Here is a 19,978-nt window from a genome sequence, read left to right as displayed (position 1 = left end):
GGAGATCCCTCACAGTTTTAACTTGCTGGAAGGGAGGGAGCTCCAGAAGATGCATGGTGCATTTAATGCAACCATAATGAAAACAGAGCTGATATGATGTTGTTGTTTACTGTATTTTCCTCTCACTGCTCTGATTGTAAAGTTGTGGTCTTGCGCTTTTATTCTCTGTGGTGAAGCTATAGGCTCTGTTTGGTTTAAAGGTGGACTAAAAGGATTTATTAGGGCTTTGCTGATGATACTGTTGGTGTTCTTTGTTACTGTTTTAGCCAAGATATGTTAATGCATCGCCAATACACAATGTCACTGAGAGATAAAGGGAGGCTGAGTGAATGAAGAGCTGCTGTATGAATAATAGATCTAATGTTACGTTGTGTTTGAACCTCTTAGCTTTTGTACTTTCACACACAATTATACAGCAGTAACTGAATTGTTTAGAGGAGACATTAAACAATGAGTAAGTTCAGTGAGTTGAGGTGATAAAATGACCTTGGTAAGTGAATCAGCTTTGAAGCGCACGGAGTGGGTGTGAGTGGGACAGAAAACAGCACATCAACACTTCGCTTCAATGCACACATTATGGAAGAAGTATGGAGGCTATCAGGTATTGATGGCAACAACAGCAAAGTTAAGTGTTGCTGTGTGTGCCTTTGTGCACTCGGGCAAATATATACACACACAGACTCACACACATACACACACATATGTCATTGTAACTCACAAGGTAGAGAAAAGGTCGCCTTGGATTGGATATCAGATCTGCCCTCTTTTGTCCTCTGTTTGGCTGCAGCCTGTCGCACTTGATCACCACATTTTTAACTCAGATGTCTGATTGATTACCTTCAAGTTCAATTAAACTGCGAAAGAAGGTATTTTTAGCTGGAAAAAGATGGCAAGACACGGGTGACCTGAATTGATTCACACAGAGAAAAGAGCTCTTAAGTCAGACTTACTGCACAAGATAATTAAATAAGTAATAAATGTACATGTATAATGCTGATCTTTATTTTCCTTACAATGTCAGATCTGTAGAAATACAGTTACATATGTAATAAGTAAATAAATAAATGCTATATGTTTTTGTTTTTAGTTAAAAATGTGCTTGAATCAGAATGGTTTAATGTGATAACTCATTTAAGTTGTAACTGCAAAAGATAAATTTTCCTGATCATAGAATAAATACACAGTATCATTGTGTTTAGCTGTCAGTTTAACATGCTTGTGTTTATCTACAGGAGAAGACCGCACCAGAGAGAATGTGGTGGGCACCACAGACGCACAGTCAGCTGGTGGTGCGGCAGGAGGGGAGTCCAGCTCCAGCAGACGGAAGCTCCACTGCTGTATCAGAGTAACAACAGTACAGGTGCAGAAGGCCCTGTGGGGAGTCGCGATGGTTATGTGTGTGTGCTCGTCCTGGGCGGGGTCCACCCAGTTGGCCAAGCTGACCTTTAAGCAGTTTGATGCCCCCTTCACCCTCACCTGGTTCGCAACCTCCTGGAACTGCCTCTTCTTCCCCCTCTATTACATCGGCCACCTGTGCAAGAGTCCAGAGAGGCAGACGCCCAAACAGAGATTCAGGTGAGGAGACTTAGAAAGCAAGTTAACATGATGACGTTGAAAGGAGGTAGGAGAAAAAAGTGTCTGACCTACAACATAAGCCGAAGAAGATAAAGGAAACAAATGGGTTTTGATTTAGCTTCTCTAAGATGTTGGACGAAACTGTTCCAGAGCTGAGAAGCATCAACCACAAAAGTACAAACTTCAAACTTTCTTGACCTTGGAACAACAAGAAGTCCCCACTCTGAAGAACAGAGGCTCCTGCTAGTGGTCAGAAGTCACAACAACTCCTTTAAATACAAAGGTGACAGACCACGGGGGGGGGGGGGGGGGGAGCTAAAACCAACTCAGTTGCCAGAAGAAAATGTTGGCATTATTTGTGTCTGCAAACTGTGGATACGTTACATTTGTAGATTTCATACTTGTCATATCAATGTTTCTATACTGATGTAGCTCTGATTTCATGTATATGAGCAAAATTTGTCATTTGGAGGAGTGGCGTGACACCTGGGTAACACATCTGCAAAGCTGCAGACCACTGTTCAAGACCAACCAACAACAAAACAAGTTGTTTTTTTAGACATTGGGTGCATTTACAGCAGTGATTCTGCCAGTAAAAGCAAGTTTTAAGCCAAAACATGATCTTTTCCTAACCAAAACAAAGTGTTTCTTTTGTGCCTAAACATAACTACACATTAACCACAGCAAAATGTAGGTTTCAACATATCATAATTATACATAATAAAGTACAAATGTTAAATGAATTGTACAATGCCAATATTTATTCTGGCAATTGGGCTGCAAAAACTGGCTGCAATAGGCATATAGTTTTTGTTTAAAAAAAACTTTTGGTGCAGAGTTCTGGACGAGTTGGAGTCAAGGTGAACAGGGCGAAGAAGGTGTTACAGCAGACGATGAGTGACCGAATAAAAGTATAGACTTTTTCGAATGTGAAGGGGGGAAAGTAACGTGATATGTTAAACATGATTAAAAAGAATCTATCAGTGATGTTACTTTAAGTCTTTGGTTTATTTTATGGCTAAATGTGGGTTTCAAAAACTGGGCTAATGTGCAATACACATTTAGCTTTTGTTAAAAGTCTTCGCTGCAGAATTCTGAACCAGATGGAGTCAAGATGAACGAGGTGAACAAGGTGTTACATTAGTCAAGGCATGATGTAATAAAAGCATGGATTTTTCCAAAGTAAGGGATGGGAGAGAGACATCAAATGACTCTATCCACCCTAAAACCCTTAAACATGATAAAAAAGGAGCTATCAGTGATGTTGCTTGAATTCTTTGGTTTATTTCATTGCTAAAAATTTGTTTTTATCATTTTTTTTTCTTCTTAATGTCATAGCTAACAAGCCAAGTACACATAGCATTAAATGAAATTATTCTGCAGCTAAAACAGAAATGACTAAGAGAAAAATATCAACTGTGTATGTGAAGTCAGCTACAGTTGTTTTCCGATGATGCACAGACTTCAACTATCACATGATAGAAAAGAAAGCAATTCCCATCAGCAGCCCCAGTGGACCAGAATGCAGTGCAGGCATTAAAAATCATTTTGTGGAAAGTTAATAACAGATAGTCTCACTCTTCTTTATACAGGCAAAAACCTAGAGTGGAAAGTTCTCGGGCACACTCTGTAGAGACTGCTGAAAAGCCTTGTGGAAAATATATAAATGCAGTGGCTCCAAACCTGGGGTTAAGATCCCCATAAAGGGTCATAAGACGAGCCAGCTGCTCACAATTTGATTAGCAGCATTCTCATAATTTAGCCTGTTACTAATCTCACTGAATGAATAGAGTTGTTTACCTTCCACGTTTGCTGGTTAGTTATGCACAGTCACCCCCTGTTCGTGTTTGAGTTCCAAAATAGCCCAACAAATGTACTTCATTTGGAGTATCAGGCTCTCATGCCATCGTTAGTTGCTGCTGCAGCAAACAGTGTAATCCTAAGTGTGTTAGCGGTGCTTTCACAGTGGAAACAGTCCATTCAGCACGGTCTTTACACAAAAGTCTTATCTCTGCTACCTGCTGTGCAACTTTAGCACAAAGAGACAAAGAAGGGGGAAGTATGTGGAAGAAGTGGTGGGTGGGTGAGTTGGGGGGATCAGCTATGTATTTCTGATGCACCTCTGTGATGTAACTCTTCCTTATTGAGGGCTTACAAAGGATCTGGGGCTCCCACTCCTTGTCCGAAGATGATGTGCTCTCTATATCAAACACTCTGTTTCTTTTGTGTTTATTCAAATTGCACCTGCTGGTGAATCTCAGACAATGCGGAGGAATAGAGACCAAGAGCTGACTTTTGTAATAGCTGTCCTGTCTCTTTATATCAGACGGAGACTAAAGTAGAGGCAAAGACCTGACATTGTTAATAGCTGGCATCCCTCATCATAGATGTGACTATTATACTGTAAGAGGCAGATGTTCTTTATTGCACTTTATCTGTGCATCCCCTCTAGAGATCTGACTTACATACTGTAGCTGCAAGAGACATAAAATAAATCACCTCATAAATCACATCTAAATATTCTGCATGTTCATGGTTTGACTTTAATATAAAGAGTCCTTGCTTCTCCTTAGTTTAAGAGAGTTTGATGGTTTGTAGTTATTATGAAACCCTTCTAAAAGTCCCTTGAATTAATTCAGAAGTTACCTGGGTAAAAGCAAGTTTTCTCAGTTCCTGGAAGGTTTGCATGCTTGTTTTTTGCCGGACACCAACAATACTGAAATGACAATAGAATTTTCTAAAAATGCATTTTTAAAATGATTAAAGCCTTAAACAAGAAGCTTTTAGTTTGGGAAAATACAGTCATTAGTTGAGCATTTGATTTTCATTTTTAACCTTTGCACTACTTACTAAGTTTTTTTTCCTGAGCTTTTCCTTAGCTCAGTTGAGCTTCTTCACTGAGCAAACTCCATCTGCAGAGCAACACCACAAGATCGTGTTAAAAGGTCAGAAAGAAAAGTAAGGATTTTTTTAATCAACAATATACACATACAATGACCTTATTCTCTGATCCTTCTTGTAAATAAATTCCGTGCCATCACTTGTTGATTTTGATGCGGTCAATACCAGAGCGACTTGCTTATCTAAAATATCTTGATTTGAAATGCAGTGCCTTGAAAGGGAGCCCTTTACGCTTTTGTATATTTTCTGTCATAAATATGATGTTATTGGGGCGTCGGTGGCTTAGTGGATAAAGCAGGCGCCCCATGTACAAGGCTGTTGCCACAGCAGCCCGGGTTTGACTCCAGCCTGTGGCCCTTTGCTGCATGTCATTCCCTCTCTCTCTCTCCCTTTCACACTTGACTTTCCTATCAATTAAAGGCAAAACTGCCCAAAAAAATATCTTTATAAATATGATGTTACATTATCAGATGTTCGTATTAAACATGGCCAAGGTTTTAAATACTGAGGTAAACCTATGCAAAAGTAAGCAAAAATCTCAGGCTTCAGACTGCTCTGAATACTCTTGTTTCCAACATTTTTTCTACTTTCGAGACAATCTGATGTCAGCTTGTCACAGATTTCTTATTATGGTCATCTGCTCCAGGTACACTACTGCAAGTGTTTACATTACGCACACCATTGGTAGTTTTTCGTGGTAAGTGCCACCATACTCCATTACATTTATTCCCGGGGCTGCAATGACAGTTCAGAGACATAGAGAGTGGCCGAGAGCGCAGAGCTGCAGCAGTTGAATAATCAGAGCAGACTGGACTTTTTTGGGAGGGGGGCTTAAAGAGACAGGTGCTAAACAGAGCATTTTAGACAGATGATGAAAACAGGTCTTCCAGTACAGACAGTATGAGGAAAATAGTGTTGTTGTTTTTTACATCAAAGCATGTATACATATTCTTGAAGAAACCAAACATATAACCATGAATCTGAAAATGAGCATAATAGGTCCCCTTTAAAGTGAAACAGTCGCTTTGTGAGCTGCTAGATTGTTTAAAATCCGTTTCCACCATACCTTCCTCGGCACAGTTGTAAAGCTGGCAGTCTTTCTAAAATCGATGGAGGTTACGGGTCTCACGAGTGCAACAGAACTGCAAAAACAAACCACAAACTGGATGGATGGGATTCAAAGGTAGTGTGTCCAGTGTAATGGAACGATGATAAACTTTAATGTGATTGTCACTGAATCATTTTGTTTACAAAGGGGGTGTGAGATAAGTGCTGACTCAGCTCTCTGCAGGCGATTCACAACAATGCTGTTCCTCAGGACGCTCTGACAAATGTGCTACCTGCCACTCCTCAGCTATTGCTGCTTCATCATTTTCACTGGGCCAGCAGCTTTCATAGTAAACGGTGTAACTCAAGAGCACAGTCAAAATGCCAGCATCTTGAAAATGCATTAATGTTATATTTTGACACAGTGGGAGGGAGGAGGTAAGGGGGGAGTGGTGTAGTTTTTCTTGGCATCACAGCAGAGTGATGCAACGTAACCTCTTATTGAGGAGAACATTTCACAACATAGTAACAGAGAGAATCATTATTAAGTATTTTGATACTGTCACATAATAGCACGTTGTGGTTCCTCTCTCACATTACATAGAGCGTGACACATTAACTGTCAGGCTAATAGCTTAACACTGTCTGCATTTATTTTAAGGGCATTTTTATCCATTTTGCACATTTGAAAACCTACAACTTCTTGTATGTAGATAAACATGCTTCTAGACAAGGATCGTTACCATATTTGGGTGAGAGGGTGGAGCTGTGGAGTCTTAAAGGAATATTTCACTCACAAATTGACCATTTGTAAATAATTAGTCATGCTGTGTTACCTTGAGTTCGTAAAGAAAACCTTTTCTTTCATGCGTCCAGGAAAACTGAACATATTTATTTATTGATTGATTGGGGACCACATTTAACAACAGCAAAACTATATCAAAACATTTGGTTACAGACTTGTGCTGTATAGTCCAAGTCTCACTTACCCAGTCGTAAGCTTAGTACTTCCCAAACACATGCATTTTCACTAAAACCTTTGGCTATTTAAAACTGAACTGAAAGTATAGCTTATCTATGCTCTCTTCAGAGCCAGACTCCAATACTAAGTTTTGTTTTAGTGAAAATGCATGTGAATGTGTTTGTGTTTGAGCACTGGATTATACAGCACAAGTCATGTGAGAGTTTGTGCACAAATGTTTTGATATATTATGCTGTTGTTAAATGTGGTCCCCAATCTATCAAAAAATCAATATGTTTGCAGTTTTCTGTGAAGCATGCAAGGAAAAAAAAAGTTTGTCTTTGTGAGTTTAAGGTGACACAGCATGACTTATTAATTTACAAATGGTTATTGTGTGGGTGAAGTATTCCTTTAATAAAACTTAAACCAGAGAGTTATACAAAAATTCCACCCTCATATAGAGTCCTGAACAGGGAACTCAGTCATAGAGACCAAAGCCAGTTTTTGTACAAGGCTGTAAACATGTTTATTTCTGCTGAAAGATTGATCATTTTAACATGGGGCTTTTTGAGGATTGACTCGCTTTTGTAGCCAGCCTCAAGTGGCCATTCAAGGAACTGCAGTTTTTGGCACCTCCACATTAGCTACATTTTTCAGCCTTGAAGGTTGGCACTGGATTCAGACTAAAGCTGGAATTTAGTGACAGTATCCACTAAAAACATCCACACAATACTGTTAAGCTTCATACAGCCCTTGACGTTGAATCACTTTTTCAAGATAACAAAATGTCACCAGACTGTATGTTCATCATTGACCACCAGTTTCAGTTTTGCTTTGAAAGTATGACTATGATTTGACACTGATATTCAACACATGTATATAAACAGCACACATCCCTAAAGTCTGAACAGGTGCACACAGACTGTAAGGTCTGTTTTAATAATCCATTGTTTAATGTACTATTCCAGTTTAATTTCTTCTACATTGTATCTGTGTAGATATTGGCCTCATCTGTACACTCTAGAGCAGAAATAGGCAAAAACAAATCATATAAAACACCTGAGGAGGAAATAAACTACTTGAATTTCATTAATAGAGACAGCTCAGAAATATTTAATGTTACTGCCTTGTGGCAGGTCTGATTGTATTTGTAAATATTTACTTATTTCTCTTGGTCCCACATGCACTGCAATGTAATGTTCATTAGATATAACTGTTAAAATGGGAATTACTTCACACACTCATCACTGATTAGAGTCCTTGGTCTCTCTGGTATCATTTGCTCCGACAGAGCTGTTTGTGTTCGTAAATATTGATTGAAATTTTGACATTTATCAACTCGACCACATTTTTTAATATGCTGACACTGTGCTCTCCGCATCATGCATCTTCACAGGGAGTGCTGTAGGTTTTTCGGGGATGACGGGCTGACACCAAAGGTGTTTTTCACTAAGGTGGCTCCCTTTGGCCTGCTGTGGATCCTCACCAACTACCTGTACCTACAGGCCCTCAGGAAGATCAACACAACAGACGTGTCAGCGCTCTTCTGTTGTAACAAGGCCTTTGTCTTCCTGCTGTCTTGGATTGTACTTAGAGACCGCTTCATGGGGGTCAGGGTGAGTACATCCGCCTGCCTATGTGTGTGTGAGCTTTGTTGTCTACAGTTTTTCACATCCTTAGAGTAAATGTTCCTTGCAGCATCTTTAAACGAGTCTAAGTAAAGAACAGCTCACAAAAAGCAAGGTTAATAGTAAAACAATGATTTACCCTCGAGGCTACACACCAGTGACAACTTTCACCTGTAAAAAACAAGAGAATAACAAGCAACCTTTAAAGGAAAGTCATTCGCATAATGTAATTGCTACAATTTCATATAAGTAATGATATACAGTACTGCAATGACATTTTGCAGGGCTTGTGTCCATGTGCTTTTATGTCTGCCTGTATAAGGTTACATATTATCAATGTTGCTTTTGGTTCTTGAAAACTACAATATGGAGTGATATTATCTTTTAATTGGATGTTAGATTGTACTTATTTTATCTTGAATACCACACGTCTCAAACTGAAATTCAGCAGATTAGAGTTGACCGGTACTGCACTCCAATATCTATATTTAAAGTAATTTAATTGAGTAGTTTCACTAAATAGTGGATTTTCCTTCCTAGATTGACTCAGTTTGATCATGTTCAGAGAGACAAAAATATACTTTTTTTTTTTACAAGAATAAAGCCAAGATTAGAGAAAAGAAGAAAATATTTAGTTTTGTGTAGCAGTTATATGTTCTTTCATATTTCCATCCTGTAAATCGCCTCGCCACCCCCCAGGTTTATTCTGTCACAACCGCCAACCATTAACATAGACAAAAATACTATTTCAGTCAGGAACACTTTAGTCAAAGAAAACTTTATTTCCATTTGTAGTATTATATTTGGCGGTATGGCTCTGTTCTGGGGCCTCTCTGCCTTTCCTTAGGCCTATGAAGAAAGCCTCTACAAGCACCTATGTGGAAAGCCTAAGGCGGAGAGAGCACACCTCTCCACCCTTCCAAGTGCTTACATGAAAAGCCATAAGGCAGAGAGAGCACAAGTTTTTGCCCTTCCGCATTCAAATGAGGAAAGCCTGAGGCAAAGAAGGCACACCTCTCTGCCCTTCCATGCGCCTACATGGAAAGCCTAAGGCAGGGAGAGCAGCAGCAAAGACCCCCCAGGAACAGAACAGAGCAGCATCAATGACAAACAGAAGTGACATTGATAAGTCAGACACAGCGTGAAAAGGAGGCGGGTTGCAAAGCAGCTTGCAGAGGAAGCAGCAACAGTAGGCAGGTCAGAGCAGTTTAAACAGGGCGCCCTGAATGAGATTCGGCAATTGGTTTCATAGAAAGGAATCATGTGATCTATCAGCTGACTCCCTTCCATCAATCTCCTGTTCCATCAGCTTGAGATCAGCTGATGTAGCTGGGATATGAGCTGAGCTTGACATTGTGTCCTGCCTGAACTAACGCTGTGCTCAGTTTTTGTCTTTGTTATGTGCTTCTGATTCTATTTGCATTATAACTGTGATAGGCCAGTGCTGTCCAAGAACACTTAACAAAATGTCAGAAGAAGTCCTGGTGTATGTTGGATAACATGGGATGAAAAGATGACCTTCTCTTGCCTTTAGGTGTCTCTCTTTGCTTTGGTGGAGAGAAAGAAGGCCACTCTTTCCTCTGAGAGCTTATGATCAAGTGTGGATGTAAACTGTGTCTTGGGGCCTCATTACAGAAACTTCCTAGGTCTGAAATCCTGTCTGATCTCAGTTTAGGATGACATTTAGGATTTTGGGGATTACAGAAACATGTTTCCCCACTGCATTTACAGTAGAAAAAAATCTGTCTATCTATTCTATCGTATCTTGGGATAGGAATTTAGCTATTACAAAACCAACCCAACTTTGGGATTTTCCAAGTTAGGAATCCTAAAACGGCACAGACCGTGTCCAGCATTCGAAATAACTGCCAAAAATTGCAGCAGCACTGCTGTTAGGTCCGTATGGATATGACGATGAAGATGGGGAACAACATGGAGACCAAACTATGATGATTGAAAGGCCACTCATATTGTATGATGATGCGTTACATTTCTTGACTGCCAAGATAATTCATTAATAATTAATCCAAAATAATTTGATATTAAAATTATTGATCATTGAATCTTAATTTGATTGACATCCTTCACCAACCATGATGCCTCCGACTCATTGTACCTGAATGCCCCCTCTCTTCGTCCATGATAGCAGGCTATCTAGCCAATGACAAGAGAGAACAGCTGCTTTTATGGCTTGTCCGTGTTGAGTAGTCTGCAAGTACATTGTAATCAAACATATAGGCATGATAAGACAAGTGCACGGTGGTGCACTGGTTGGCACTGTCGCCTCACAGTAAGAGGGCTCCTGGTTTGAACTTAAGGTGGGGGGTTCGAACCCAGGGTGGGGGAGCCCTCCTCTATAAAGTTTGCATGTTCTCCCCATGTCAGCATGGGTTTTCTCCAGGTACTCCAGCTTCCTCCCACAATCCAAAGACATGCAGGTTAATTGGTGACTCTAAATTGGCTGTAGGTGTGAGTGTGAATAGTTGTCTGTCTCTATGTGTCAGCCCTGTGATAGTCTGGCGACCTGTTCAGGGTGTACCCCGTCTTTCACCCGTGTCAGCTGGGATAGGCTGGGGGGAATGAATCATGAATGAATGATTGAAGAATCAAATTTACAGTTCTAGTTAGGATTTCTTAAGTTAAGATAGGCTTCCTAAAGGCAAGAGGAGGTCATTTGAGATAGGACAGGACAAAGCCATGGGTTTAGGAATGGCTTCTGTAATAGGAGGATTTTTCCTATCTTTGAAACCTAGATAAGACAAGCAGTTAGGATATTTTTCTTTAATGAGGCCCCTTGTGTGTATGTATCACCTCTATTGTCCACCAGAGTTAACTCATAATGACAAAAAACATTCTGTGTACATAACTCCCAAGGAAGGTAAATAATGTGTTGTGTTGCTCCAACTGAAATGCAGCTGAATGTGCAAGTTGTACACACAAGCATGGTCGAGTAGACAGCATGTTACCTGTGTGACAGCGTGATTTCCCACCAGTAAACGCTGTGTCATTCAAACGTGCCTCCTGGTGCGTGTCTCTGTGTTGTTTGTCACTGATTTGGTCCGGATGAAGAGAGAGAAACAGAGGAGTGAGGGTTTAGCTTTGTGAATTGAGGTATCTCCCCGCTCTCCTCCCACTGCACTCCTCAGATGCTTTCGTATCTGTAGCCATCCTGCGCTCTGCAGAATGGCTTTCCCCCTTTTTTTCCCTCCTTCTCACACTTCACAACCACCTCATCTCTCCCTTGTGCATGCCCCAGCTCCCCACCCCCATTATCTGCGATGAAAGGCTTCAGTACAAGACAAATACTGTAATAATCCTCCTTCTCTCTCTTTCACACCACCAGCCTCTCTCCCTCTCTCTCTTCCTCCCTCTTGCTTGGTAGTGGGGATTGCAGTGTTTGGATGTCTGCAGCAATGCAGGGGATCTTGGACGAGTTTGTCATGAAAGTAAAGCAGGGGAGAGAGAAAGATGGGGGATGCTCAATCATCCTTGTTAACCAGGGATGCAGGTTGTTTCAGGGATGTATTGTACATAAAAAGATGGCTCAGGTTGGTGGCAGAGTCACAGCCACACAGGTTAAAAGGTCATGAAATAAACTGAACATCCTTCCGGTTGATGTGTGACTTGCATTTTGATTTATCAGTTGTGTGGGAAGTTAGACACAGCTTAATCCGTATACTGCAGTGATGACACCATAATAACATAAGCAACTAAATGTGCAGGTGTCGCAATGCTTTTCCTCCCCTGACCCTTACATTGTGCTGAAACATCTCAAGTAACTAAAACACTAACACATGCAGGGTCGCTGATCCTGAAAGCAAACAGTCCATCACGAAAGGTGTAGCTGTGACTGACAGCTAGCCTGCAGTGCAGAAAGAGCCATTTTCCCAAAGGTGCCCAAGGGCTTTGTCCGGGCAAAAACCCACGGCTCATTTATCTTCCTGACACCTCTTTAATGTAGAGGAAATCCACTCAGCTGGACTGTTCCCTGTCCTTATCGCCATTTCTCAGCCACACACACTCGCTCATACATGCACCCAAACATATAGCAGGAACAAATGCTGTTGATGTAATTAAACTTAGATCAAAACTTTAGGTTTTGGTTCTTCAAGGCTGATTGAGAGCAGCAGGAAACAGATGGTTTGGTGGATTTTTGAAGCTGTGATAATCGCAGAGGCAGGGAGTGGGAGCGGTCGTGAGGGGTGGAGGATCGAGGGGAGTATTTGGTTTGTAAACATGATGGCAGTGTAACGAAAATCAATGTCAGACAATCGGACCAACACTGCAAAAGCTTCCTGTCCTGTGTTTGAAGCACTTGCAACGTGAATCTGAGAACAGAGTGTGTACAGTGGGTGAAAGATGTACTCAGATCCTTTACTTAAATAAAGTACCAGTACATAATAAAAAAATACTCCTTTACAAGTACAACTCCCACTTTTAAAAACAAAAGTTAAAAAAGATGACTGAGTAAAGAGTGTCCAGCTTACTTTTCCTCTGAGACCTGCCACTAAAAATGTGAAAAATATTGGAAAAAATGAAAATCCTATTTGAATTTATAGTGATGGTTTTATTATATACATTTGTTCTGGAGAACTTTGTTTTTTAATTCCCTCTGTACTATGACCAACAGATTGGACTTTAGCTGATGAATAAGTTAGACCCCTCCCTCCTTAAAAATACCCTGGCTTTGCATGAATCATAAGGACCTCTATGATCTTAAAGGTCAATCATGGACATTAATGACCCACAGTCCTTGATACTGCAGTATAACCCTGCTTTCCTAAATTTCCTGTCTTTCACAATGTCCAGCATTTCACCCACGTACAATGACCCGTTTTGTTGTCCCTTAATTTGTTTGTTCTGTTCTCATCAAAAAGAAATTATTTCAATAAGAAATAAAGTAAAATAAATAAATAAATACTGTTAAAAGTGAAAGTACAGAAGTATCATAAACCAAATGCATTGTAAGTTTTTTTGTTTTGTAGAAACACCTTTATATATCATCAGAGGATTTAATGGGAGAGGGAAGAAGTGTTTTTTCATGTAAAATCTTAATCTGTAAAGAAACTAAATTAAAAATAGAGCATAGTAATAGTAGCCTAGAGTAAAAAGTACAATATTATAAATGTAGTGCAGTAGAAGTATAAAGTAGCTTAAAATGGAAATATTCAAGTAAAGTACAAATTGCTCAATTAGTGCTTGAGGAAATGTACTTAGTTACACTCCACCTCTGAGTGTGTTTAGTGCTTGTGTTTACCTACATTCAGGAAAATAAAATGCCAAATGCAGTCTGCTGACTATAAAAATAAAACCCACATATTAATTATGCCAACAAGCCTTGTCCTGTGATGCTTCTGCAGTGAAAAACAATGTGCCATGTGTGCCTGCTGTGTCCCTGCACAGCAGTAAAGGCTCGGTTGTCTTTATCACCATGCTGCTAGCAGCGTGTTGTCTGTCCCTCATTCGCTGATGTTCCCCCTTCTCTCTCCACAGATAGTAGCTGCTATCTTGGCCATAGCAGGCATTGTAATGATGACATATGCTGATGGATTCCACAGCCACTCAGTCATCGGCATTACTTTGGTTGTGGCCTCTGCTTCGATGTCAGCCCTCTACAAGGTTTGTTTGCATTTGATCAGTTGTGGAGAACATTACTAGGCTGTCCTTCCATAAACCTCCCTCGTAGTGACACCTTCATTTGCAGTAGAACAGAAAATGTAAAAATAGCTAAACACATGTATGAATATGCTTGTCTTATTTAAGAAATCCTGGATTAGCTCCCTCCTACTTATGTAACCAGGTGGCAGAAGACAGGAGGAGATTATGAAATGTAAGAAGCAGCTGACAGAAGCGTGTGATATGTGAGCGTTTGGTTGCTGGCCTCGGGCTGCGATGTCCCGATCAAGGAGGTTACGGGGCAGATAGCTATATTTTGACAGGGGTCTGGTCTCCTCTGCCCTGCTGTCTGCGCTGCCTAATGTGATAAACAGACAGCAGCAGCCCTGTGCTAGAAACATGGCAGGTACTTGGCAGGTGTGCCCCTCTGCAATATTCCTCTGCTCTTTGAGGGGGCAGATTTTGTGCATTAATCACTCTCCTTATTTGTCCTCAGGTGCTCTTCAAGATGGTCCTGGGCAGTGCCAAATTTGGAGAGGCTGCACTCTTTCTGAGCATTGTTGGGAGCACCAACTTTGTTTTCATCAGCTTTGTGCCGGTCATCCTTTATTTTACACATGTGGAGTACATTGGCTCACCTGGAGACATCCCCTGGGCTTACCTCTGTGGGGTTGCAGGCCTGCTGTTTGGTATGGAAACATAATATATGATGTAATATTGTGTATACCCGATAATGTGATAATTATGCAACCAATGAATTTCATTTTACAAGTTTTGTGGTTTCTCCTTCTCATTGTTCAGTCTGCTGCTGCTCTGACTTTTCCTCTCCCCACAGCTTTCAACGTCTTGGTGAACTTTGGCATTGCGATAACATACCCAACATTAATCTCCCTGGGCATTGTCCTAAGTGTTCCTGTAAATGCCAGTAAGTCTCTTGGCTTTTCTCCCAGACCTAACTTTTTCAATCTGGTCGCCATTAAATATTTGATGGCAGTAAAATTCCCCCAAAAGTTATCATCTATATTTCATGAAGAATAGAATTTTAATTTCAAATTGGTTTTCCCTCTCATTGTATAATTAATCATTTTATTTGATAGACTTATTATGCATGGTGATTAACACTGCCCTTTGTGTATTTATGTTTACATCAATCCTATAAATTCTTTTGAGTTAAGCCTTGTCCACACAGACACAAGTATTTTTGTAAACAGAGCTTTTTTTTATGTGTTTTGGCCTTTTGTCCACATGCAAACTGCATTTTAAGGCACAGACACACCAAACCAACATCAAAGAACTAGCAGCGATGAAAGCAGACTGTGGCATTGCCTCATGTTACCTGTATCTCGGCCAAAAAGTTGCGGTTGGACACACCACAGAGACTACAGTCAATGGCCAACCAGCACGTATGTTCTGTGTTGTATATATTCTTCATACCAGCAGGTGGTGGTAGTCTGTATTCATAATTTAAAAAGGGAAACCAGGAGACTGTCATGATGCTAGTTAGCCAGTTAGCACATCAATAACACGACTCGATGTTGAAAGAACAAAGGATAGTTACAGTGTGCTAGCGAATAATAAAACAATCACAAACCGTTTCTGCTGAAGAGCTCATTGCCAAAAAAATAATATTACTTAATATAACATGTTTGCTTTGTTCTAACAACCTCTTGTTTTTTGGCCGTTTGTTACTTTTCTCATGGCGAACAGTAGGCTTGATGTGTCAGGGCCATTAGGTCACTAAAAACTCTGTTCAAACAGGAACACTTTAGTCAAAGAAAACTTTCAAATTTTTATTTGCAGTATTATATTTGTATGGCTCTGTTCTGGGGCTTCTCTGCCTTTCCTCGGGCCTACACAGAAAGCATCTTCCACGCGCCTACGTGGAAAGCCTGAGGCATAGAGAGCACACCTTTCTGCCCTTCCATGCACCTACATGGAAAGCCTAAGGCAGGGAGAGCAGCAGCAAAGACCCCCCAGGAACAGAACAGATCCAGCATCAATGACAAACAGAAATGACATTGATAAGTCAGACACAACATGAAAAGGAGGAGCTGGGGTGGAGGCAGGTTGCAAAGTGGCTTGCAGAAGAAGCAACAACAGTAGGCAGGCCAGAGCAGTTTAAATAGGGAGCCCTGAATGAGATTCGGCAATTGGTTTCATAGAAAGGAATCATGTGATCTATCAGCTGACTCCCTTCCATCAATCAGTCAGCTGCTCCATCAGTTCAATGGGCTGTTTGAGATCAGCTGATGTAGCTGGGATGTGAGCTGAGCTTGACATCATGTTCTGCCTGAAAAAACGCTATGCTCAGTTTTCTCAGAGTTGCAGTGTAAAAGGGAAAATTAAGTTTTTGGCTTTTAATGTCAGGTGTGCACTGCTATCTCCTTTATGAGGCGTCACAAATAAAGCGATATTTCATGCAATGGCGGACATAGTGAAAACTAGTGCTGGTTCTTACCTCACTAAGATGACATGTTACATGTTTATATATAAATGTAGTTACTCTTCCACTCCATTGAGGAACAGAGGTGTTAGAATCTGTTACAGAGGTCACTGCACCAGAGAGCCTTCCAGTAGTAGCTTTTATTCAGGCTGCTGATTGGCCAACGTCTTTAATATTGATATTGATATTTATTTCAAACGTTAAAAAAAGACATGAACATACAAACAAGCAGACAGAGAGAGAGAGAGCAGTATTTATAAATAATGAAAAGTGTACAGATACTTTGATTTCCACATTTGAAAAGGAGTGGGAGGAGTGTCATTATCTTCTTCTAATTCTTCTAAATGTGGCTTAGGGTTATGATTATATCGCTGTCTGTTGGTTTGGCATGCTCATGTCAGTGTTTCAATTGTGTTGTAAAGTTTTCATTTGGACAGAGATTTTTTTTGTAACTGTGTGTGGACAGAATTTTTGGAGAAAGAAGGAATGAAAACCCCATTTACAGAAATACCCGTGTCGGTGTGGACTAGGCCTTAATGACAATATTTGCAAACATATTCATATGCTATTACTAATGCATCCTCCTAATTTTCCAGTGGTGGATCTCTACACATGTGAAATACATTTCAACACAGTGCGCCTCATTGCTGTGTTCATCATTTGCCTGGGTTTCCTCATGCTGCTGTTACCCGAGGACTGGGACCAGTGCATCATTCAGCTCGCCACAAAACTGCGCAAGCGAGACGAACCAGCAGAGGGCAGTGGAGAAGCAGGTGCCACCACAGGGCTCAACTGGAGAGGGAGAGCCAGGACCTCCATGTCCACATTTGCACACTGACTCCATGAAATATTACCATGCAAAAACACTCACACAGACACGAGAAGGGAGACACATTAACACTTATCCATGTCAATGTCAGGACATTTGACCTGCCTGGTGACCTGCCCTTTCTTTCATGAAGCTCCCTGCGTAGAAAAAGTATTTCAGACTGCCCTCTGATTTGTAACATTTCAGTCAAGGGAGGAGATGCAGGAGGCCAAGATTGTGTATCATTTATTTGATGTCCATTCCACTCAGAAGTTATCAGAGTTGGTGCATGGACATGGACAACATCAATTGTAACCCCTCTTACCCAAAAGATTATTAGGTAAAACTGATGGACTCATTTATTAATTTTGCTGTACCTCTTAATCATTCCATGGATTCACTACATCCTTTGCGCCTGGAAAGACTTGCCAACTTGCCTGATATTTTTCAGTTCTGAGAGAAAAAAAGACTTTCTGAGGCAAGCCTAACACCGTGTGGACTTGCTGTCTTTAACATGTACACATTTACACACCTTTGAGATCCAAAGAAGAATGCCTAAAATGCTGAATGCCTGAAGACAAAAGGGAGGCCCACTGTGGCGTCCCTCAGGTGTAAACTTAATGACAAACACCTGCCTTTTGTTCACTGTACATATAGCTGTGTCACATGCCGTGGATGTCCTGGAGCTGTGGACCCAATGGGCTCATCTGGTGTGAAGGGACCTGTCTGGATGCCTGAGGATCAATCTGAGATGAAGAAGCTTTTCACAAAGCCTCTCTCTCTTTATTCATCCTGAGAGAGGAGGTCAAGTCCTTTTTGACCACACTGATTGGTCCCCCCTGTGGTTATGTGCTTTTCTGGGGCTAAACTCCCACTCTGTCAATGCTGACACCCATTGCTCAGGCCCACAGTTAAGTCACGCAATATCTAAAACCAGTATCTCTGTTGCATAAGTTTTCAATGCATGAGACTGTTCAGATTTGCTTGTCAAAAGGTGTGAGTGCTTTCATTTCATCCAGAAAGCACTTGCCTCTCATTTCCTGTTGCCAAGAAGACTGGCGGGAAACAGTTTATTAACCAAGCAATACAGGTAATACATGTATTTACATGTATTGTCATTCAGATAATGTAAAATGTGTTTTTTAACTGTTCATTTGCTGTTCAAGCTATTAACTGGCCCATTTTCACAAATAATGCTTCAGGTATACCAATCTTTGGATGGAGTTAAAGCACTAACAGCTTATAAAAAGACAGACAGGCTTCATGAAAACTTGGAACTACCCCTTTAATAACTTTAATAGCTATCACTGAGCCTCCCTTAGAATTCCTGTCACATTTAACTTTCTAGACTAATATGCACACAAACTAATCTGCGGCAATTATCACTGATTTTGTTTTCCTGGAGAAAATAACTGTGGCTTGAGGAGAGGTGTGCTGACACATGAGAATGACTCCCATTTGTCCACCTCTGCTTATTGTCCAAAAAAAATGTCTTACTGTATCTGTTTCCATCGATCACATTTCTGAGGCAAGTTAACAACTGAGATGAACCTGAGAGCGACTGAGGCGCACGCCTCGTAAAGCAACTGCTGGAAACTCTGCCTTGTTGTGAATGTATGAGCATCACTCGACCACACATGCTCGCTATCCATTTTTTTACAGTGCCACCACAGACCGCTGCAGAGAGACTCTTTAATACTATCCTTCTTTTACCCATCTGACTACGTTTTTTTTTTTGTTTGTTTTTTTGGACAAACTCTTGACGCACAGTACAGGACTTTTTATATTTTTGCATTTGGTTCCGGACTAACCTTGAGGGGGATAGTAAGTGACATCTGCAGGACGAGCATGCACATACTGTATGAGCAGATACAGCTGAAGTCCACTTCACTGCCTTTTCTTTGTTTTGCAATAGAATACATTAGCACTGTTTCCCATTGTCATGCTCTATGACAATAAATTATAATATTGTATTCCTCTGGAATTATTGCTAGACATTAATGTAAACCTTTGTAAGGAATGATGATTTTTACACTGAGATGCAACATATGATTATCACATTTGAGGAAGAAACATTTAGAGTGTGAATAAATGAAGGGTTTATTAGATCTACTGTTGGGTGTCTTCAAGTGTAATCACATGTACTATATAAAAGATTTCTTTTCAGTTTCCTTGTCCAGGCTTGTTTTCTCTTCAGTGTTATAGTACTGTGCTTCTCCATTACTTAACACCAAAAAGGGCCACAGGAAACAAGACAAGCTGAAAAAAAAAGGAGTGATATCAGCTAGCTTTTGCCAGGCCACCATTGTAAATAAGAATTTCTTCTTAATGACTTGCCTGGTTAAATAAAGGTTAAATAAAAAAAAAAAAATAAAACTTAAAGGATTAGTCGATTAATCCAGTGGTTCTCAACCAGATCATAGATTGATTACTGAACAGGCCTACTGGGCACAGACACAGGAGCGTAGAAGTGTCAGGGGGCCCCCCTGGCTTTTACCGGATAAATGTAGCTCAAATTAACGCATACTAACCAGAAAGAGACACAAAAAGTACAAGGCGCCCCATGTACAAGGCTGTTGCCGCAGCGGCCCAGGTTCGACTCCAGCCTATGGCCCTTTGCTGCATGTCACTCCCTCTCTCTCTCCCCCTTTCACACTTGTCTGTCCTATCCATTAAAGGCTAAAAATGCCCCCAAAAAATATCTTTAAAAAAAAAAAGAAATGCAAAGGAACTGCAAAGAGATCCATAATTGTCTCATAATCTGCCCTTGCCAGAGGTCCTTAAGGGAGTTCTAGGGGGTTCCCAGAAAAATAGGGAATATAATTATTATTTTTTTGTCCAGAGGGTCCCCTTTCTCTGGGCAGCTACGCTGGGCCGCCACCTTCCATGACCCTGCAGGGCTGCCATCTTTTTTTTTTCTTTTCTTTTTTAAAGATGATTTTTTGGCCTTTTTGCCTTTAATGAACAGGACAGAGTGAAATGGGGTGAGAGAGAGAGAG

At 40.7% G+C, this 19,978-nt stretch overlaps 1 protein-coding gene across 2 annotated transcripts in view; it reads left to right on the top strand.

Moving 5' to 3' along the window:
* Positions 1–19,145, top strand: part of slc35f3b (solute carrier family 35 member F3b) — a 66,218-nt gene extending 47,073 nt beyond the window's left edge. For both annotated transcript variants that reach the window (XM_033612606.2, XM_033612607.2), the window contains 6 exons: positions 1,233–1,575; positions 7,881–8,100; positions 13,606–13,731; positions 14,225–14,417; positions 14,564–14,653; positions 16,768–19,145. In XM_033612606.2, coding sequence (XP_033468497.1) covers positions 1,233–1,575; positions 7,881–8,100; positions 13,606–13,731; positions 14,225–14,417; positions 14,564–14,653; positions 16,768–17,009 — 1,214 coding nt within the window. In that variant the 3' untranslated portion in view covers positions 17,010–19,145. The remainder of the gene's footprint in view (positions 1–1,232; positions 1,576–7,880; positions 8,101–13,605; positions 13,732–14,224; positions 14,418–14,563; positions 14,654–16,767) is intronic.
* The last annotated feature ends 833 nt before the right edge of the window (positions 19,146–19,978 follow it).

This window comes from Epinephelus lanceolatus, chromosome 17 (genome assembly GCF_041903045.1).
Source record: "Epinephelus lanceolatus isolate andai-2023 chromosome 17, ASM4190304v1, whole genome shotgun sequence".
Taxonomy (NCBI): domain Eukaryota; kingdom Metazoa; phylum Chordata; class Actinopteri; order Perciformes; family Serranidae; genus Epinephelus; species Epinephelus lanceolatus.
The sequence above is the reverse complement of the archived record's forward strand: the minus strand, read 5'-3'. Positions and strand labels throughout refer to the sequence as shown.